A 20501-nucleotide genomic window follows, 5' to 3' on the forward strand; every position below is an offset into this window, starting at 1 on the left:
CAATAATTAGAATTACTCAGAATTCCTCTCCAACCTATAAATAGGAGGATAATGTGCTTCAACACAAGCAAAACCGAGTCCTCTTACATTGGCAACAATACAAATACCAATCAAGTTAAGACTCAATTATCTTTCCTATTTGATATCTGAACATTTATTTTTATTAAAAGTGACATCTAAATTATATTTTTCTTGTTCAAATCTTTTTAATCCGTTAAAAAAATTTCAACCAAACTACCATGCAACACAAAACTCTATTTGAGTTTGCATTTTACTCTATATTAATATTTAAAGTTATAGTTGAATTGATGTCATTCTCAATCGAGTCCTAACACAGTTGTAATTTATTAAAATCTCTTTATTTTTACAAAAAAATAACTATTTAAATGATAAAACTCGAATCTAAAACATTAAATATTCCACACTAATATTTTTAAAATCTTAACTAAATACATATTTAATATTTATATAATTTCTTTATCAATTTATTATATAATTATTTTTCCCATACATCATCTAATCGAATTCAAATATTTTTGCACCTTAGATTGAATAATAAATTAATAAGAACTTAACTTGGATCTGAGGGGTAAAATAGTAATTTAAGGTTTCCCGCACTATTATATGGCACACCTCGATTCATTGCCGCATTTAAACACCGTCACGAGGGGCATGTAGAAAGCAAAGGTGAGAAATAAATAAATAAACGAAATAATGTTACAAAAGGGTATTTTAGTAAAACCAATACCAACCTCTTCTCCCCACACCGTTTCATTTTAAAAAAAAAGTCACGTCCACTTTGGTCCACTCCCTCTCTCTTTCTCTCTCTCAAACACGAACTCAAATTAAAGAAAAAAAGAACATCTCATTCATTGCTTACACTCTTTTCTGGTAACTTACAATTTCAACTTTCAACGCTCAATAAAAACATTTTTTTCCCCTTCCACGACATTTTCTCGGCAAGAAAACACAGGATAAGCAAAGAAACAAGAGTTCTAGGGGGGAATGGAGAATTGGGCATTTTAAAGATTGAATCTTTTTTGAGGCTTTGGTATTGGGTTTTTTTCTCTTTTCCTTTAAGAAATGGCTAGTGGTGGTGCAAATTATAGGAATGGGACTCAGAGGAACTCTCTCAAAGGAACAACCACAGCAACAGACAGGCAACTATCTATGAACTTGAACCCTTCAAAGGCTGCACTAAAAAACAAGTCTTTGTCTTCGGTTGGTGCATCTTCTGGGCTAAGGAAGAGTAGCCCTGGGTCACTTGGAGGTGGAACTGCCAAAGATGATGCTGGGGGTCAGTTGTTTTTTGTTTCTTTTTTTTTTTGGGGGGGGGGGTGGGATTTTGTTTGAGATCATCGATGATGCATTTTTCTTGGTTTTGTTGTTTCATGTTTGTTTGTATCTCTCATAAAGTTTGATTCTTGTTGAGTGTTTCCGTTTTTGGAGTGTCAGTTGTCTGGACTTTCAATTAAGGTTGTCGGGTAGCTTCTTTTGATTGTCGATGATTATAACATGCATTGTAACCTGTAAGTCATTTTATGTATGTTTTTTGAAGGTTAAATGCATGATCGATAATATTACCTTTGAGACTGGATAGATCATAGAAGATTGTTTCTTAGATTGTTTCCAATTGAAGCAATTTGATAATTTATGCAATCTAAATCTTGTTCAATAGTGATCACACTTATTCCAGGATTGAACCGTGCTGATTATGGTGGCTCTCTAGTCAGATATTAATTGTTCATAAACATTAAAATGCGGGATCAGATTGTATATCGCCTCGTTTCGGTTAAAAATGAAAACCTCCTAAACATATTTTTCTTGGAAATGGTAGCCTGTATATTTCCTTAATATGGTAATATAATACTGCAATGCTATGCCTATAATGAGAGTTCTCCACGTCAGACCGCTTAAGTAGATACTTTGGTGGTGAAACTGAGTGCTGGTTGGTGCAACTTTTTTTCCTCTCTGGTTGGTAGTATGTTAAAAATGTTGAAGGTTTATACAACATAGTATTTGTTGATCTTTCATGTCTGTATTTAGTACTGCTGAAAGTTAGATTCTTAGGAATTCCAGTCTCTGCAAAGAAATAGAGATTAGACTGATGATTGTAACTTGTATGGTATTGAGCTCTTCTTCTTCTTTTTTTTGGTGTAAGTATTGAGCTCTTCTTGATAAGTATGATCTATATTTATTACTTTCCCTGTTCTGTATTTTTATTTGTTAATTTGATGTGCTTATGTTCCTCTTCAGTTCCTGGAAGAGTTCGAGTGGCTGTGAGATTACGTCCACGTAATGCAGAAGAGTCGGTGGCAGATGCTGATTTTGCTGATTGTGTAGAACTTCAACCAGAGGTATTTTGATTCCATTTGACGGTTCAATGAAATGTTAAGAGGGATATCTTCCTTATATTTTGCTGGATATGACATCTTATAGGGTACGTTAGTCTTAAAATGTGTTTAATTCAAATAAAAAGGGGAAAAAGGAGTAAAGTTTGAATAATAATTGCTTCGTTTCAATTAGTCAAAAAGGAAATAAGTGGGCTGTGGACCTTTATTGTGCATGCTTTAGCTGATCTAATTAATTTCCAAGTTACTTGAATTTATCTCCCATACGGTTTCTGCTTTTTTCCCTTTTGTTAAAAAGGCACTGATGCTTCCTTCATCTATTTCAGTTTAAGAGGTTAAAGCTTCGGAAAAACAATTGGGACACAGATACCTACGAGTTCGATGAAGTGCTTACGGAGTTTGCATCACAAAAGCGTGTGTATGAAGTTGTTGCAAAGCCTGTTGTGGAGGTTTGTGTACATGACGTAACTACTTCTACAGCAATTTGTTAGAAATTCATCTGCATGTAGTTATTTTCCTTGCAACAAAATTGGCACTGCATTTAAATATTTCATCCAACAAATATTTGGTTTCTATTGTGCTGGGTGAAAATTATTTTAAGATGTATCCCTTTCCTGCTTCAGGCCAAAAGAATTACTTTCAGCCTGTCATTGTGTTTCAGTGGTGGTCTCTTCCCAAGTTATCAATTGTTTCTTCTGTCTGTTACATTTTTCCCCTTTTCATAACTTGTTTTTGGGTGCATGATTCTAATTTTATTGACAAGATGTTTTGTGCAATTTGTCTTTATAGAGCGTTTTGGATGGTTATAATGGAACGGTCATGGCTTATGGTCAGACCGGTACTGGGAAAACATATACGCTTGGACGACTTGGGGAGGAAGATACGGCTGATCGCGGCATTATAGTCCGTGCTATGGAGGATATATTGGCAGATGTTTCGTTGGAAAGTGACTCTGTTTCAGTCTCCTATTTGCAGGTATCATCATAACTTCCATGAAATTACTTCTAGAAATTTCTTATCATTTCTTTTGAAATTAATAAACATTTTAATGTGCCTAATAGTTCTGCTCATAAAAAATTTGTACAGCTCTACATGGAGAGCTTACAGGATCTTCTTGATCCTACAAACGACAACATTTCCATTGTGGAAGACCCAAAGTCTGGAGATGTTTCACTACCTGGGGCTACCCTAGTCGAAATAAGAGATCAGCAGAGTTTCTTGGAATTACTCCAATTAGGGGAAGCTCATCGCTATGCTGCAAACACAAGATTGAATACTGAATCTTCTCGAAGTCATGCTCTTTTGATGGTAAATCCATTGAATTAAATTATTCTTGTACTAAGTTATCTTATCATGCAATCAATTCAATTGAGCTTTTTCTGCTATAGGTACATGTCAAAAGATCTGTCAAGGGAAGAGAACTTGCTCATTCAAGTCAAAATGGTAACAGTACCAACATGGCTAAATCTCTTAGGCCTACACTTGTTCGAAAGGGCAAGTTAGTTGTTGTAGATCTTGCTGGTTCAGAGAGGATTGATAAGTCAGGTAAAGAAATTGGAAGGACAAAGCTTCCTCCCCACAGTTTTGACAGTTTTTCATTCAAGCTGAACTTTGTTTCTTTGCAGGGAGCGAAGGCCATACACTTGAGGAAGCCAAATCTATCAATCTTTCTTTGAGTGCATTAGGGAAGTGCATTAATGCGCTGGCAGAGAATAGTGCTCATGTTCCAGTTCGTGATTCGAAGCTTACAAGGTTACTTCGAGATTCATTTGGAGGTAAATTAGATGTATTAACATTTTCTTTTCTGCTATTTGTCATTCAATTCAACATTTTCAACGCATTGAATTCTTTTTGTAACATTTAATTTAAAATTTGTTTCTTTAACAGGCACAGCAAGAACATCATTGGTTATAACTATAGGTCCATCCCCACGTCATCGTGGAGAAACGACTAGCACTATAATGTTTGGACAGAGGGTGGGTTACGAAACAACTTTGTTTATTTTAATTATATCATTTTATTTGATGGTTTTAAGAGGCATCTATGGACTAGCTGATATATTTGGAATCAAATCTTGACCTAGAGCTTAAGTGGATTATTTATACTGCCATTTAATTGCTCAAGATATGGACTTCTTTTTTTCTTTCTTTCTCTTTTCTTTCTTTTTTTTTTTTTTTTTTTTTTTGCCTTTTATAGGCTATGAAAGTGGAGAATATGTTGAAGCTTAAGGAAGAATTTGATTACAAAAGTTTGGCTAGAAAGCTAGACATACAGTTAGACAAACTGATTATGGAACATGAGAGGAAACAGAAAGCTTTTGAAGAAGAGATTGAAAGAATAACCACAGATACTCAAAACCAAATCTCTGAGGCTGAAAGAAATTATGCAGATGCAATGGAGGTGAGTTTTTTTTTTCTTTTCTTTTTTCCCCTCAAGCTTCTCTTTTAGTTTATGCATATTCTAATTTAGCTGGACAGTAGCGGATGCTGCACTAATATGCATATTCTGTCAAGCTTATCGCTGTTGTAATCTGAAGGCCATATTATCATAGGATTTTCTGCATGGTTCCTGATAACATGAATGTATCAATCATGTAACACTTGATCTTGTAAATGATTTGGAAAAGAGTGCTTTAATCAATTGTCATAAACTTCTTAATTTCAGTTGTTATGGTCCCGAGTCTGGGATTGAGTCACCGGACGAACAATAGAGAAATCAGATTTGAACTTGTTAATTCATTAAGTTTTACTTTGAACTAATAAGGAAATTCTAGGAAATAAAAATCAGAACCAAGTCTCAAGAAAATCATAATTAAAGCAGAATTTGAATAAAATCTCCTAACATCAGTGTAGGGTTGGAGCTAAGCAGACAATTACCAGTTGACCCTTTTAACTTTTTGATGATAGAGAAAGACCTTGCTTTCATCAACTGCCTTGAGTTAATCCATTTTCTACTTGAATGCATACTGATTCATATCTTCTGCTGCTTCTCATTGCAGAAGGAAAGATTGAAGTATCAGAAGGACTATATGGAATCAATAAAGAAGCTTGAGGAGAAATGGATGATGAATCAACATAAGCTAGGTGAAAGAAAGGTGGAATATAATCTTTGCATAGAACTATATCCCTCGTATCACATGATATTGATTTCTTATACAAAGGAAAATTAGTATCTTTTTCTTCATTCTCATTATTACTATTTCTTTTAGTTTCTGTAACTTGCAGCTAATTTGAAACCACTTATCATGTCTGTGCCATATTTGTCCCTCACAGGACCAGATGGCATCCACCGCTGAAGAAGTTGCTGAGCTACAAAAGCTACTTAGCAAAGAAACGTCACTAAGGAAAGCAGCTGAAGAGGAAGTCAATAACCTTAAAAGTCAACTTGCTCAATTGAAAATGTCTGAGGTATATGTTGACTACCTCTATTTTTTTCCATTACTTCTGTGACATAGATTGCTGTCTCACGCTACCGTACTTCCAATGTATAGGCATCAGCAAATTCTGAGATCTTGAAACTGCAAAAGATGCTGGAAGATGAGGCATATCGAAAGGAAAAACTTGAAGGGGAAATATCAATGCTACAAACGCAGTTATTGCAGCTAAGTTTTGAAGCTGACGAGGTATTTTATCCAATATAAACTGAATCTAAGAGTTTCTTTGTTACAACTTAATCCATAAATTTATTGTTACTGATTCACTGCTGAGTATCCTTCACATTAAGAAATATTATACATGGACTATATGATAAATATTAAAATTGTCAAACTTTGTCAATGTCATTGTAATTAAACTGCATATTAAATATTTATCTGAAACTGGTGAGATTACATGGCCTTCTAGGAACCTGATTTAAAGAAATTTTAAGCAGACGTGCATCTTTTTTATAGACTAGAAGAAGGCTTGACAGAGGTGGGCCTGGCAAAGTCCTGGGTGGTCTAGATTCTCTCATCTCTCAAGTTAGACCACAGGTAAATGATTCAGTAAATGAAGAAAAAGCCTCAATAGCAAACCTCTTTGAACAAGGTAGTAGTAATTCCTGAACTGGTATTTATTGGAAAAAAACTATAATGAAAAATAATATGCGATAACCTATTTGTAGTTAACCTTTTTGCCTTTATCTTACAGTGGGATTGCAAAAGATCTTGTCATTGCTTGAAGCAGAAGATGCTGATGTGCGGATTCATGCTGTGAAAGTGGTAGCAAATTTAGCAGCTGAGGGTATTGTTTCTGCCTGTGTTCTTTGTTCAGTTTTCTTTTTTTGGTAGAACCGACATACTAGCTGAGGGTATTGTTTCTGCCTGTGTTCTTTGTTCAGTTTTCTTTTTTTGGTAGAACTGACATACTTTGCTCTAAATTTGATTTGATTAAAATAGAGCTTTTTGTAAGTACTGTGGATCTTGTGGGAAGCATTTTCGGACTGAAATTATTAATTTTAGATAATTGATGATTTCTGCACGGATGTGTTTTCTGTTTCCCATTTCTTCTATTCATATAATAATTACTTTGATTGTGCTGTTTCTTATTACTTCAGTTGATGACAATGTCTACACCTCCATTGTGCAGAATCAAATCAGCAGAAGATTGTAGAAGCTGGAGGTCTAACGTCCTTGCTGTTGCTGCTTGGAAGCTCCGAGGATGAGATGATTCATAGAGTTGCAGCTGGTGCAATTGCCAATCTTGCGATGAATGGTTAAATTTAGCTTGCTTTATTCACCAATGAAGTTTTTTTCTTTTCTTTTTTTTTTTTTTTTTTTGCTTTTGATCGCTCTTCCTTTTACATTTTACTCGTTTTACTTTGTCAGAAACCAACCAGGAACTCATACTGTCTGAGGGGGGCATTAGATTGTTATCAATAACTGCAGCTAATGCTGAGGATCCACAAACACTTAGAATGGTTGCTGGTGCCATCGCCAATCTCTGTGGCAATGGTAAATTGCTTGACCTCTTTGGTTTTCATCTGCAGCAATCTTCGTATCTGATTTCATTGTTAAGTTTATGAGGAGTTTCTGCCTGTTGATCAACTTGAACTTCTAATGGTGAAAAGTTGAAATATTAAGCTTTTCTGGTCTTGTTCCATAGAGCACTTTCGTATGTTTTTGCTTTTTCAAAGAATCCAAATGCTACATTCATGATAAAAAGCTTGACCTGGTGTAGGGCTTAAATGAATGCTGTTCTATTGATAATGGTCTTAAAAAATTTCGTCCAAGTTTTTCAGTTGATTTAATTCTTCAATTGAGCACTTCTCCATTACCTTCTTCAGATAAGCTGCAGAATAAGCTAAGAGATGAAGGTGGTATCAAGGCATTGCTCGGAATGGTCAAATGCGGACATCCAGATGTTCTTGCTCAAGTTGCACGTGGAATAGCAAACTTCGCTAAATGCGAGTCAAGAGCATCAGCTCAAGGTACATTTCTTCAATGATGAGTGCTTCAAGCCTTTTCAGCTTGTCATGCAGCATTTTCTAACAAGTCGATTCCTTATTACTGAAGTTTACCTATCTATAATTTTTTTATCTTTTGGGAGTAATTCAGTTCTCAAATGGTACAGGAAGTAAAACTGGCAGGTCTCTTCTGATCGAGGATGGAGCACTTCCTTGGATTGTACAGAATGCTAACAATGATGCCTCTCCAATCCGACGGCATATTGAACTCGCAGTCTGCCACTTAGCACAACATGGTAAGCTTGTTTTATCTTCAGAGATTTTCAAAAGTTTCTTCGAAAACCTTTATAACTCCAAATTCACCACATTGCAGAAGTGAATGCTAGAGACATGATAACCGGAGGTGCCTTATGGGAACTGGTTCGCATCTCCCAAGACTGTTCCAGGGAAGACATAAGAACTCTTGCGCACCGGACGCTTACTTCCAGCCCCACCTTCTTAGCCGAACTGAGGCGGCTACGAATAGACTATTGATAACATTTCAGAAGGTTTGATTGAAGTGTGCACAAGCTGCGTCAGCACGAACCAATTCAGACTATAGAGAACTGAAACTCCCAACCTGTAAAATCACAGGAGTGTCCGGTCAGGTGTGCTCTTGTCAAAGTTTTACTGCCAAATAGATCGTGCTCAGAGGTACATCGGATCATTGCAGCTCGAGATATATTCATCAAAATGTTGTTTTTTAACCTCGTATTTGTATTCATCTGAGACGTATTCTTCTGTAGTTTGCTAATTATATAGTGAACAGATAGTTTGTATATGAAATGGATAGGAGGGTTTACTAACATCCAGTTGTTGTTCTTTTGTATATATAACTTCACATTTTGTTTATTCTCTAAGGATTGATAATGTGTGACGCAAAACCAGAAACCCTGAAACTGTTTTGGCTCATTCTGAAAATTTGGCTCATGCCTCTGATAATATGTTTGTAATGTTTTGAGTAGCGTGTATGTAAAAAATACAATATGGTACATACGAATGCAATTTCAGTCTGATTGTGCTCAAACATGGTGTATAACTATGTACGTAGTACGTTGAGAACCCGTCCTTTTCTTCATTTTTTGTTCCTCGTAAAATGTGAATTTTGTGAAAGAAATATTTATATTATATTTAAGTTAGTGTTACGGAACAACTTTGATTATAAAATGATTTAAAAATATATTTTTTTGTACAATAAAAATGTTGTAAAAAATCAGTTTAAACCCGTAAAGAGTTATCGACACGTTTGATTTTTTGTTGTATAAGGCTTCAGTTAATGTTATATATGAATGCATAATTTTTTATTTGATTTTAGTTTTCATAAATCATTCATATAATTACCGATATAGTACCATTTTACATTTACATATTACATATGCAAAAAATTATATTTATCAAATATAAAAAATAATTTAATGTATTTATTGTATACAGTTGTATTAAAATTAAATTTTGATGAATATATTTAAAATACAATCAAGATTTTATGTATACAATTATATCAAATCAAAGGTTATGTATTGAATTGCTCATAAAATTAAAATTTATTTATAGTTTTAATAATTATTCACTAGATAACAAACTTAATTATAGTTCAAATGAAATTAATAAGTTACCTACTTTTTAATAATTAAACATAGTAAATCATCCAAGAAAAGTAATGCAGTGTAGTAGATTATTTCATGTTGAACTTTTACAAACAAATTTCTTCACCCGCTGGATATATTTTGGACAATTTACCAAATTCGAAACACCATGAACCTAGCTGCTTATTGCCTTAAATTTTTATGGTAGTAGTATTTTGAGATAAAACTGCCTCGAAAAGAGCAGCATGCACGTGTGAATCAGAATCCCCCAACACTTGCTTGTCTCCCCATTCTTCGTAAACCAAAACCCTAACTATGACTACTCTCTTAAGATCAAACATTTTTCAACACTACATAAATGCCCTTCAATATCTATATTTGTTAGCCAACCCCAGTACTGATCCTTTTTCACCTTGTCTTATTTTTTACATATATAAATAACAACAACTAATGTATACCAACTCTCTTCCTATACGTGGGTTTGATTATAAAGAAGAAATATTCTGTACTATATGATTTTGTGTGTATATATATATGAATCAAAATTAAGGTGAGATTCGATATTCTGGTATTTGTCAGAATATTTAAAATTATTCTAACTCTAGTTACATTAAAGCACACTGGAAATACTTGTTCTCATAAAATCAAATGCACCAAGAATCCATGAATTTACACCCATTCAATCGACATGCAGGCATATACCATCTACTCATCAAATTCAATTCAGAATGAAGAAAGAAGAAACTAACAGTAATAAAAGAAACAAAACCTGGAAAATGTTGCTCAACAAACCCAGATTTCCTAGCTATAAATCAAGTTCTTTTTTTTTTTCTTTTTATCATCCTCTTGGCTATAGTTGAGGCCTGAAGATGAAGCTGAACTGAATTCACCAAAGATTGTTAGCTAGAATGGAGAGCGACCACCATTGGCCCAAAATGCCTCACTTGGTAATTGAATAGAATTGAGAAGATTTGGTGGTAGTCCATGAAAAAAAGGCGGATTTGACTCGGCCATTGCTTGTTGTTGTTGCCGCTGCTGCTGGCCTCCTACTGCATCCGGCGACGATTCAATTGCACCGGCCGGTATCGGAAGCTGCGGTGGCTCTTCTTCTTCCAATGGAAGCCTCTCATACGCGGCGTTACTAAACGAAGCTGCCATAATCACAACAGGGCCTGAACACGTTAGTGTCCCGACAACACTGCCACCCACGACCTGCCCTTGCCCGCCGGCCAAGTATATGGTTAGACTCGTGGCTGCAGGCGGTGCCGGTGGAGGCAAGAACGAACCGGACAATGATAATATCTCGAAACGCCCATGTAAGCTCACGATTGCACCAGCCGAGGCTGGTTGCCGAAGTGTAACATTGGTGACGTTCCCAGTTCCGCTCATGATGCAAACGCCTCTTTGGCGTCGTCGAGCAAAGGTGGATACACTCTCGACGATGTCGCAACCGTCGCCTATTTCCACTACATGAGTGCGTAAAGCGTTGGCACTGTCGCGAGTGATGATGATGGGTGGCTTAGGCTTGTTCTTGGATCCAGCAGGCCTGCCTCGTGGCCTTCTATTCGTCTCCCCTTCACCATGGATACTAAGCTCTTTGCCATCGGCGGTGCCGCTGCCGTCGTCGCGTTCCAGTTTCTTTACGCCGCTGCTGCTGCCGCTTTGTTCATCTTCGGAGTTTTGATGATGGAATTGATGATCCTGCTGCTGCAGTTGCTGGTGATGATGGTGGTGGTGAAGATTGAAATCTCTGATGTTAAATGGAGGCGGAAGAGAAAGACCATGCGATGTAACTGGATCCATTAATATGCGATGAAACGTTTTAAAGCAGTGATTGAAAGTTGAAAACACCCCCCAAAGCAATAATGAAAGCACTAATTAAAGCTCTGCTTGTTAAATAAACAAAAGGGAAGATAGTGGGAAGTAAAGAGGGATATAATGAAAAATATATAATTATAAGTTAGAAGAAAAAGTGTTGCTTAGCTCATAACACCAAAATCAGTCTTTTCCTATGCTCTTGCTTGTTTCTTTCATTCTAAGCAACAAACGCCCATAACCCTAAACCAGAACCCAGAAAACTGAGGGTCGAGAAGAAGATGTTTGGGCTGAATTCAGCATCCTTTTCTTCTGTAAGTATTACTCAGAGAGAGAGGATATGGGGTTTGGTGAAGAGCTAAAAGTGAAAGAGGAAGAAGGAGAATAGGGTAGAGATATACTATATAAATGATCAGAAATGAAAATAGGTAAAAAGAGGGAGCATTTGGGTCAATTTGGTTTTCTTTTGCTTATTATGGGCGGTGGAGTGGAGTGGAGTGGAGTGGAGTTAGTAAGGTCCCCACTTCTCTTTCTCTATCTCTCTCTTAACTCCTCTAGCTGGTGCTATAGTAATTAAGCATCCTGCTTCAAATTTCATTACATCTTAATTATGCAACAACTAATATCACTCAAACTTCAGTAACATTTTTTTGTTAATATACTCTCAATTAATTTTAATTTAATATTTTAGAAAAAAATATAACATCATTTAAATTAATTACTTTAGAACTAAATATCAATTTCTTCAAATAAATGATTAAATATATTGAAAATCCACTCACTCAAGTATTATTTCTTAAGCGTTTTAATTATGATTTAGAATAAAAAAGTTAGTTCTTACATATAATTATAACATATTTAACACAAGATACCTACTTGCACCCTAAAGTTCAAATTCAAATCCTTAGTAATTTATGCAATATATATATCATAATTTTCTTTAAATTATATGTGAATTATGATATTGGTATGTGCTCTCACAAGGAGGGGGAAAACATAAACTCTAAACAACATGAAAGTTACCTATAAAACAACAAAAAAATTTATTTAGAAATCCTATCATTGCGGGCTAAAGTCTAAACCCATGTTCAATCTTTGTCGCATTGCTTATGTATATCGGAGAAACAAAGAGCTCGCAGCTATGGAGGTGTTAAAAAAAAAGGAAATCCCCATAAAATATACATAAAAACTGGAGATTGAAATGTTGGTGATCAGTGGTGTACTCACCCCAAGGCGTTCATTGATAAATTCTATAAACAAGATTTATAATATTATTTATGTGTAATTATGGAGGAAAGAGGGGTTGTAAAGTACAGGTTTGACCGCATAATCCAGAGTGTTGTGGGCGAGAAAAGACGCGTGGGAACCGCTGACAGAGGAACAGTTCACGACAGCCCTATCGGCAAAAGGCCTTGCAATTTGCAGCACCAGCAGCAGGCAACTTTTTTCTTTTTTTTTTCCTGGAAAGGAAAGGATATTGTTCAACTAAAATGTTGAAATGACACAATCGGAAATTCCAAGAATATCGCTTAAAACTAAGTTTATAGCATCCATAGGAGGCCGGTCAAACAAATGAAGTCCAGGAGCCAAAGATGTAGCAAAGTTAGTCATAAAATTAGCCTCTCTATAAACATGAGAAAACTTGACAGTCCAATGTCGTCTATCCCTCAGCTTAACAATGCTTCGCACCAGCCCAACATGCACCACATGCATGGTATCACTTTCTACAAGTATCTTCTTGAAACTCCTTTCCCAGGCCAAATTAAGACCATATATCAATGTTTCTGCAGTAACCTTTTATCCAATTTCCATGCTTATCAAGAATAACTCCATTAGCAAAGGCCCTTTGTTCAACTCCCTTGACAGCACCGTCCGAGTTAATCTTAACCCAATCATCCTCTGGCGGCACCCATCGAATTCCCATCGTGGCTCTTCTTGGTCTATTGCTATTAGGAGAACTACTCTTCATTGTTGTCACCCAAATCCTATTATCTGCATTACAATTCTCATTTGCAAAGACAAGGTAACATGTTACGTTGTTTCCAAATGAACCAACAGAGGATGGACTCCAAAAACAGTAGGCCATTCAAAATCATCAAAAGCAAATTAAGAGAGTTTTCTATATTATCATTAATCCAACTTGATAAAGGTACCTCAAAGAATCTCTTTAAGATATCAATTGGAATAAGTCTTGTGCAAATAACTCGAGCAAAGCGACAGTCTCTATAATATGGATGATAGTATCATTGTAGTGTCCACAAAGTAAGCAAGTAAGATTGAAGTCCAAACCACCTCTCACTATTAGTGAGAAGTCTTATCTTTCAAAACCAGCCACAACAAGTGTTTGATACTTTGTGGGCATTTAAGCTTCCAAATGTTCTGCCATAAATCATCGATCAGATGGTGACCAACTATCTTTCATAATTGCTTTATAAGTTTCAGTCACAGAGAATTGTCCATTCTTCGCCCAATGCCAAATATAAATACCCCTCCCTGCAACCTTATTCTAACTATGAGTTATGACCCTTTAGTATTCTATAGCTAATCTCTAACCATTTCAAAGTGAAGTTGGATTAGACCCTATCCTTACCAATTGTACTTTTCTTGACATACCAAAAATAAATATACTTGGCTTATCCAATTTAAAGAATAAATTTTATGGTGGTTGTTTTTTTGTATTTAAATTTGTTGATTTTTTAGTATAATTAGTTCAAAATTTAATACTACTAGCTATGATAAATATAAAATATTTATTCAATCTTAATCTTATTTAAGAAGATTTTAAGGTAACAAGAGTAGTACTATCCACTATACAAGTAGTAGTTTGATTTTTTTTTTTTATTACAAGTAGTAAACATAGGACTAACAAAAGCTGTTATTTTATTCTAATTATATCATATGATTATGTTATATGGTTGTATTATTACTTGTTTCCTATTTAGATGACTCCACGAGTTGATTGTTTTTTTTTTTTCGTTTTATTCTTTCATGTTTTACTAATTTAAATTTGTTTAATTGTTGTTCTTTGATTGTCAAAGCTGCTGCTCCTTTATGACCATTTTTAAACCCAAAATTGAGCCGGTACAAATTTCTCATTTTTAAGATGCATTATTAGGTTGTAATCAATCATATCATCCAAAAGCATAATTAAAAGTACATCCCTCTCAAGACGTGTCTGTTAGCTTCGGAAAGCCAGGAATTTTTTGTTGGGTTGCTGAGATAAATTTTTTAAAGTGAAAAATTTTTTTTGAGAGGGACTAAAAATACAATTTTTTTTTCATTGAATAAAGTGATTAAAAGAAGTTAAAATTGAGTATATTTAAGATTAAGAAGGGCTAAAAGTAGAATTGAACCATTTAACCAAAGGGTCATAAGTACTTTATAATTAAAGAAAATCATTTCCCAAGATCAATGAGGGATGAATAACATGATCCATGGACAGGCCACACCCATATGTATTGATATTCTCATTTCCTGGCTTCATGCTAAAGTTTGATTGTCTTGATGTATATATCAAGTAGTTATTATTTAATTAAAAGATAAATCAAATTTGACTTGAATTAATTGGATAATTAAGGATAATGAGGCCATGATGAACCATCTTTTATGGACATTACGATGCATGTGAGGCATACACATATTATATTAAGAGAGAGATTATATATATATATATCAACTCAATTATATGTTTGTTGGAAAGGAGAAATAGCAGCCGTGGTTGAGTTGAAATTGGGTGCAAGTTGAAAGAGTAATAACCAATAAACAATATGTATAATTATATCAAACCTAGTTTTATTTTATTTTTTATTTTTTTAAGATTAAGTTGACATTAGGCCAAAGACATTAAATATAATTATTTCCTAAAAATTAATTCCATTCTAGTGACAGTTTTTCCCTAATAAAAAAATAAAATTATATTTTCATCCTTTCTAAAATTTATAATTTAATTTTTTTAAAAATGATAAAATGTTACGTGAATATTCTGCTTTAAATAGTAAAATCAACAGGGAGAAGTTAAGCAAAAAGGCTTGGATGGATAATGATTTTTAAGAAAAATAAGATAATAATGGATTAATGACGTCTTCTATAATTAATTTCCCATAATTTCTGTTTTATTTTGTAATTAGAAATGGCCGGCTTCGTTTGGATTTAATATTTTTATATAAAGGAAGAAAAAAGACAAGAAAACACAGCCATGTTTAGGGTAATCAGTCAACTCAGCTCCCATCAGTAGGCCACTGTGTTTTTTTAGATTCAATTGTCGCATTTATATATTAAAATGTATTTTTTATCATCATCATATCTTAAAATGTATTGATGCTAGATTCGTTTCAGATGATCCCGATATTTTTGTTCATAAACTGATTTCTTTATATTGGATTTACTTATTCATATTACTAAGTTGAGCTTACTGTTTAATTGTAAAAAAAAATTTATTTTACAAAAAATGATTTTTTTTTTATTTCTCACAATTTTGTCTTTTAACTTTGATGAATTAATTCAATTAAGTAATATTGTGAAAACTAACATTTTAACATTTTCTCCAACCAAACTGGCTTTTAATTTTATTATTGCCTTTTTTCGTAATCTGATTCCGTATTAGTTCCACCCATTACTATTTAATTAATAAATTAATGTAATCAATTTATTTTCCGTAGTAATTAAAATTTTGATTCCTACTAAGTAAGACACGAATAATATTAGAATTTCTAACTTCAATTTTTACCATAACATTTATGCACCAATTCTAATAAGAAATGGTGTGTATCAATGCGATATTCACTACTTGTTGAGAATGCACACTACTGTAGTTTGTTGCAAATATTTTATGAGATTTTGGGTTAAATTTGGAAAATTATTATTTTATTTTTTATTTTTTAAATTTGTTAAGATTATTTTCATAATCTTTGAAATTATTATTTTTAATTTTTTTAATTTTTTTTAAATTTAAACTATTTATCAATGTAACATATAAGATAAAAAGTGCCGTATGAATAATAAAAAGTTGAGAGTAAGGGACAGAGGGAGGGGACCATTAACTTTGCCCGATATGAAAAATTTTGTATTTTAGTCCTTTAGTTTTTAAGAAATCATAAGTTAATATAATAAAATTATACTTTTTTCCTATTTTTTATCCATTTATGTTCTCCTAAAACAATTTTCTAACTTTATCCTTAATTAGGAGTCAATTTACTCCAAATAAAAGATTCCAATAATTATATCATCTAAAATAAATATACATTGCTCTTAAGTGGAATATTCAATTAGCCCGTAACTCTATCTATTTTTAAATTTTTTAATGTATTATACTTGATATGACGTCAACCTTTTTACAGATTTACTATTGTAAATCTTATTTGTTTTTCCTTGATGCTTAATTGATGAGATGTAAATCTCAAATCAATTTTACAAATAATGAAATAATTTAACTCTAAATAGAAACTGTAGCTTTAAATGTTAGTGCTGTAGAGAAGATTTGCTTTTTATCTTAATCAAGTGCCTAACTATTTCATTAAACAAATCAACCAATCACCATCTTATGATTAAAAGTAAAAATAAAAGAAATAGATTAAAATAACCCCAAGTCGATGGAGGGTGAGAAAGTTAGATGAAATACCATGTGAATGGCACCCACTGCCTTACATTTGTTTCTCTTACCCTAAAAATACTTTGAAAAATAACTAAAACAAAATATAAGACTTTCACATGTTGGGGTTTAATTAATTGGAAGTCAATAGAGTCATGGACTTTAGATTAATTAGGAATGAAGGCGTCCACGTGATTGGCAATCCATGTGGAATCTTTTTTTGTCCATCATCAAAATATTTTAATCTTATATCTTCTTCTAATTAAACTAATTTCTTTGATAGCTTGAATTCATCGTACGTCATCTCTAAATCTTTAGGAAATAATAAAAATGTTAAATAAAAGAGAAAAGTTGCATATGTTGAACATAGCTTAACAGGTGACTGATAATAAATCAGAAGTTACTAAGTGTTTGGGCCCAAAACTGAAAAATGGATTTGAGGCGAGCCTTAAACATTGGCCTGGATCTCAAACCTACCAACCCATTTATTTTTGTGGGTTATCCTTCACGAAATGAGGCTTTTATTTTAACCCAACATTTAAAAAAGTTTTGACATTGGTATCTCATCCTTCACCTATCATGAATTGCAATCTCCTTTTATATTGAAAAATAACAACAAAAAGTAAGAGGTAAAAAAGGGAAATGACAAAACCTAAGATTAAGGATTCATAAATGAAGATCCCAAAATTTTGGTGATGAAGCAGCAGGTGGGGAAGGGCTGTGATCAAAGAAAAAGACATGGGGCATCACTAAACCTTAGTTAGTGCCTCAATTTTGTGTGGCAAAATCAATCCTTTGGTCATGATTTTGTCAATCTGCTCAACCCAACCCTAACACATGATGTTAAACGGGGAAAACAAAACTCACTTTATAAAAGGTAAGTGTGGGATTTTAGGCTCGGACTGGGGCCTGCCTCAACCGCAATCAAGACTAGTGGGTTCCCACTTGGATTTTCAAACCTGTTTACACGGGGTTAAACCCAAGCTGGCATAGGGTACCCCGTACCCTTTCATTTACACTTCAAGTCGGGATTGTAACACGTCGTGGATGTTTTCAAAATCCATGCAAACCCACCCTATTCCCTTGTAATAGCCTTCCAACCATTTCTTCTAAGGCAAGCAGGGTATTGAAGAGAAATGATATTCAGTGTGTTCTTTTTCAAAGCATGAGTGGGGCAAGGTTTTGCAATTTTCAGATCGATAAAGTGAATATACTTGGATTCAGTTTCGTTAAGGTTTAAGCACTTCATGTTTGTATGTGGTCAGAGCCTTGGAGAGTACGGCAGCAACTATATAAAATTGCACTGCCATAACTTGATGTTTTAAGGTTCATGCTTTACCCATCCCATACCAATATTATAGCCAACAACCCTTACTGCACAACCTGGAAATTTTGAAACTTTTTAATCACATTAATCCTAATATTATAGTAAATATTAATAAATACAAACAAAAATCAAAATAATATTGTAATTACGAACGTATTTTCAATCGAATTCTTGTAACAATTATGATTGGTATCAAAATATACGAACATTTATTCAAATGGAAAAACCAAAAACAAAAAGCAGGTCAGCATATGCAATTTTTCTTTTTCATTTTGTCCCACTTAACTCCCGCCTCAATTCGAGTTTGGCGCCAAAAGTTCAGAGTAACGGTCAAAAAAGACGAGGCGGTCCGCCACCACGCAAAAGAACGAGAAGGGTTAACCTTAAAAATTCAAAATTATTATTATTATAAAGTAAGGTAAGAAAAGAAGGGACCCAGATACCGACGTGCTGAGATGTCATATGCGTGGCTCTTCATTGTCGCCTCGTAGTTGGCTCTCCGTTGCTGCAAAAGACAACCCAATGACCCATCCCTAATTCTTCTACTTCCCACATCGGACAAGTGGGCCCCACGTTTTCTTCTTCTTTCTTTTGGTTTATGGGTTGCTCTTTCTCTTTAAATTGCTATTTTTTTTATTTTTTTTATCGATGTGGATATTTCGGCGATGCCGTGGTCCCCATTATCGCCTTTGCTTTGGCGGGAATATCACCGGTTTTTGCCATACCCTAATCATCCAGAGCTGGTCCCCTGTAAAGCTTTTGGGTAAAAAATCTTAGATTCAAAGTTTTAACCGCCAACCAATAACTGTCAGACGCCTTCTGTCTTTTTTAAAAGACACGAACAGCTGTCGGATTTGGGTTAGTGTAATGCACGTTCGAAAGGGAGAGTGTCTGGAAGTTTTCAAATACTCTATCATGCGGAACCATCGTCACCCAATTGCAGTTCAAACTTCAAACATCGTTGCGGCGATTCACCTCAACGGAGAGTTAGATTTAAAAAAAAAAAAAAAAGTCGCTCATTTTTTAAAAAATTTGAATTGAGGTTAGTTGAAATTTATTATTTCATATTGTTAATTTTTTGGTAAGATATAAGTTATATTATTGACTCAACTAAACATGACAAGCTGCCTTTTTCTTTATTTGTTTTAAACGGTTTAGACATTAGAAAAGGCCACGTCGGAAGCGGTGAAAGACACGGTGTAGATAAACCGGAGAACGTGTTTCTGTCAAGCCTGCACGTGATGTGCATACCTTGGGTCCGTCCCATACCACTGTATTGGGGTAGGGGTGTTTATTATGACAGCATGTCCACTTGTGTGATCAACACGTTCAAGACTATTAACATAGACCAAAAGTTTTATTACAAGAGACGACATAATAAATCCCAACGCGTGACTCAACAACTACAGGCGTGCAGTGTTTAATTTATGGATACCCTACCAATTAAATGCCTACACGTGAGATTTGCCCCTCATAAATATCGACCGTTCTATAAGGAATATGAATTTGCTTCCTGGAAAATACATTCAAATCGACTGAAATATATTTCGAAGTTTAAGTTAGCTGTTTCCATTTTTTTTGTGAATGCTATATCGACGGGGATAGGGTTTATACTCGTATTTTTAATTATTTGATAAAAGTTTTAATCATGGCTTCGAATATCTTTTGATTATAGTTTAGTTTAAGAAAAAGTTTTTAAAATTTTGACTTTTTACGTTGAATTATTTGGTCTTAAAGGTCGATTTGAATGAGCAGTAAATTTTATTTTAATAACATTAAAAACAATGACGATGATGATAAAATTAATTATTATATAGTGGTGATATTAAAAATAGTGACGGAATGGTTATATGTTTAGTTACAAATGTAACGGTGACAATAAAAATAAAAAAAAATTGTCAAACACATTACATTAAGATATATATATTTATTCTAATTTAGGGTTAAGAGTTTAAGAATAATTTATTCGTGTAGGGTGCAGATACATAAAATCAATTAGTGTTGGAAGTATGGTAGAGAAAGTAGGGAGAAACTTTTTTCTTGTCCAAGAAAATGAGTGTTCTTGGGTGTTGGAAGTATGGTGGGGAAAAGAGGTGATCAAATCTTTTGGGAAGCAATGGATACTTAAAAGAGGCTTGTTTGTCGGGAAAGGTTTCATGTTCATGAAGGCCAAGTGTGCTTGAAAAGGCAATATGTATTTTGGTGTAAGCTTAAATTTTAAGAAATTGTACTTGAAAATGTGTAAGTTTAAAATTTAAAATTTAGAAAGTTGTTCAAATCGAAAAGAGTTATATCTAAAATGATGTAACTTTAAATTTTGAGAAATTATATTCGAAAATGTATGAATTTAATATTTAAGAAGTTGGGGGATGTAGGAGCCTCGGCCCCTCTAAAATAAAAAATTATTCATTTAT

The 20501-nt window shown here is 34.0% G+C and overlaps 2 protein-coding genes across 3 annotated transcripts; one reads left to right on the forward strand and one right to left on the reverse strand.

Annotated features, from left to right (window-relative positions):
• The first annotated feature begins 781 nt into the window (after window positions 1-781).
• LOC107896502 (kinesin-like protein KIN-UA) lies at window positions 782-8684 on the forward strand. 2 transcript variants are annotated; one of them, XM_016821681.2, is made up of 19 exons: window positions 782-1297; window positions 2257-2357; window positions 2678-2800; window positions 3141-3326; window positions 3438-3659; window positions 3740-3896; window positions 3977-4126; window positions 4239-4327; window positions 4548-4751; window positions 5350-5445; window positions 5624-5758; window positions 5842-5973; window positions 6241-6376; window positions 6479-6571; window positions 6917-7042; window positions 7156-7281; window positions 7614-7757; window positions 7901-8029; window positions 8107-8684. In XM_016821681.2, the coding sequence occupies exons 1-19, from the start codon at window positions 1084-1086 to the stop codon at window positions 8265-8267; spliced, it is 2724 nt and encodes a 907-aa protein (XP_016677170.1). In that variant the 5' UTR covers window positions 782-1083; the 3' UTR covers window positions 8268-8684. The 2 variants fall into 2 exon arrangements, with proteins under 2 accessions (XP_016677170.1, XP_040932990.1); XM_041077056.1 differs by lacking the exons at window positions 782-1297; window positions 2257-2357; window positions 2678-2800 and adding an exon at window positions 2907-3048.
• A 1396-nt stretch (window positions 8685-10080) lies between these two features.
• LOC107896503 (AT-hook motif nuclear-localized protein 24) lies at window positions 10081-11634 on the reverse strand. Its single transcript, XM_016821682.2, has one exon. The coding sequence runs from the start codon at window positions 11159-11161 to the stop codon at window positions 10262-10264; it is 900 nt and encodes a 299-aa protein (XP_016677171.2). The 5' UTR covers window positions 11162-11634; the 3' UTR covers window positions 10081-10261.
• Window positions 11635-20501: the final 8867 nt, after the last annotated feature.

The sequence above is a fragment of the Gossypium hirsutum genome, chromosome A09, assembly GCF_007990345.1.
Source record: "Gossypium hirsutum isolate 1008001.06 chromosome A09, Gossypium_hirsutum_v2.1, whole genome shotgun sequence".
Taxonomy (NCBI): Eukaryota; Viridiplantae; Streptophyta; class Magnoliopsida; order Malvales; family Malvaceae; genus Gossypium; species Gossypium hirsutum.

Bases quoted from the DNA above. Each gene is read 5' to 3' on its own strand.
- LOC107896502 (XM_016821681.2), top strand. From the start codon at position 1,084: ATGGCTAGTGGTGGTGCAAATTATAGGAATGGGACTCAGAGGAACTCT. The intron at 5,974-6,240 runs GTATTTTATCCA...TCTTTTTTATAG, and splicing joins TAAGTTTTGAAGCTGACGAG to ACTAGAAGAAGGCTTGACAG. The intron at 7,758-7,900 runs GTACATTTCTTC...CAAATGGTACAG, and splicing joins GTCAAGAGCATCAGCTCAAG to GAAGTAAAACTGGCAGGTCT.
- LOC107896503 (XM_016821682.2), bottom strand. From the start codon at position 11,161: ATGGATCCAGTTACATCGCATGGTCTTTCTCTTCCGCCTCCATTTAAC.